The sequence below is a fragment of the Phialemonium atrogriseum genome (assembly GCF_030411735.1).
Source record: "Phialemonium atrogriseum strain 8032-3 unplaced genomic scaffold QBC33scaffold_46, whole genome shotgun sequence".
NCBI lineage: Eukaryota > Fungi > Ascomycota > Sordariomycetes > Cephalothecales > Cephalothecaceae > Phialemonium > Phialemonium atrogriseum.
This window is the reverse complement of record NW_026848183.1, coordinates 34,707-36,518: the sequence shown is the minus strand read 5'-3', so window position 1 is coordinate 36,518 and position 1,812 is coordinate 34,707. Positions and strand designations below refer to the sequence as shown.

At 55.1% G+C, this 1,812-nt stretch overlaps 1 protein-coding gene across 1 annotated transcript; it reads right to left on the bottom strand.

The window, feature by feature from the left end:
* Positions 1-476: 476 nt before the first annotated feature.
* On the bottom strand, positions 477-1,547 carry QBC33DRAFT_623903 (uncharacterized protein; the record flags this gene model as incomplete). The annotated part of the gene is made up of 2 exons (XM_060432917.1): positions 703-1,547; positions 477-508 (listed from the first exon to the last, which is right to left on the bottom strand). The coding sequence occupies exons 1-2, from the start codon at positions 1,403-1,405 to the stop codon at positions 477-479; spliced, it is 735 nt and encodes a 244-aa protein (XP_060278352.1). The 5' UTR covers positions 1,406-1,547.
* Positions 1,548-1,812: the final 265 nt, after the last annotated feature.

Sequence of the window (1,812 nt, the reverse complement as noted above, 5' to 3'; positions counted from 1 at the left end):
CTCTTTTCTTTGCGGCAGCGCCCATACACTTTACCTTCCGCGTGTTAATGTATTGATCCCAAGACGGAAGTGGCGTTCAGTGTTCTTGTACGTATCCATCCCCAAAATGGAAGTGGCATTCAATATCATTCTCCGTATCGATTCCCAATATGGAAGTGGTCTTGCCTGCGCTTGCTGTTTTTAAGTGTTTGCGTATGACTCTGCCGTATGTGGTTGAAGTTCGCAAGTTGTTCGTGCTGATGCCAGGGTCCTTATCCGAGATGACGTGAATCTCAAACTTATTGCGAAGACAGGTGGAAGCAACCGTCAGGTAGACTAAGAGGTGACGCTGTTTGAGAGATGTGCAGGGGCTTGACGCACAGGGGTCAGTGTCGGCACAGAACAGTATCGGCACTGGCAAGCTGAGGAAATTGCTTGCAGCTTATTATCATCACAATGCACATTCCATTTGCACGCAATAAGTTCATCAGCCTGTGTCAGATTTCAAGCAAAGTAGTTGTAAAATCAGCTACAGATAACAGTTACAATACAAACTAGCTGCTTCAAGTCCCACCCCACAATACCTCTCAGTCAGGACTAAGAGTCATCCAACAAACTATCCCTGACGATGGCCCATGATCACCATCCCAATCCATACACCAAGCACAACCCCACCGATATGAAACACAAAATGCGACACCCAATCCATCAGTGTAGGCGCACCTAGAGCAGGAGCAGGCCTGCGATTCAGAGTAAGGCTCTCCATGAACTCGCGCATCTGCGCATCAAGGTCACCAAACCCTAGGTCCACAGGGCCGGAAGCGGCAATGGTGCTGGCGTCGCCGGCCTCGGAGGCGAGCATGCCGCCAGGGACATGGTGGGCCATGTTGTCGATAAGGGGGGTGGGACTGGCTGGGGTGTCCTCCAAGGCGGGGGGCGCGGCTACCATGATGGGGCTAGGCAGTTGGGCAGTGCCGAAGGGGATTGGGTTCGGCGGGACTGGGTTTGGGAGTGGTGGTGGGGCCGCGGGGGTGCTAGAGGGAGGGTCGGGCGGGCCTCCGTTGATAGTGGGGGGGTCGATGTTGTTCCCGCCAACGTCGTTCCACCCAACATGGTTCCCGCCGACACCGACTGGCTGCGCCGGAGGAGGATGAGGTGGTGGCGGAGGACCCCCGACGACGTGGTGGACTGGGGGTGGGGGTCCGGCATAGCCCCCACCGTGACCGTGGACTGGATCGGGTGGCGGTGGTGGGCTGTCGGGGAAGACAGGGCCGAATGCCGGAACCTCGAGCGGGCCGGGTGGCATGCTGGAATGGCTGACGCGGAAGTGACGGTTGTCGGGCAGTTCGACTTCCATGACACCATTGGCGTTACCGCGGAAGCGGATCCGAATGACGGGTGGGTGGTATGGCATTGCGGGTTGCATCGTGGTGGTCTGAGGTGATGTGGAAATGCAGGCTGCAGGTTTGGATGGAGATTGTAGAGCAATCGGAGAGAGAGAATTGGGAGAATGTGCAAAGACTTCCTGGTGTTGGCTGTCGAATAAGACAGTTGCTGTGGTGTTAAAGATACTTGAGGACTGTGTAGCTGGAACAGAAATACGACACCGATGAGAGGAGGATAGAGCTTATATGCTCGCTCTAATGGCTGTCATGCCCATTGACTATCTTGTCTATTGGGGTGGGAATCCCTCTTGCTCTGGGCTTGGTCGGTGGTCGGTCCGCCGGCCATGTGCATCTCTAGCTAGTGCTGTATCGCCTATCACACCGACAACCCGTTGTTTTAGCCGACGTCCAAGACATCATTCCTTTGAGCAACAAACTTTTCCTGGCA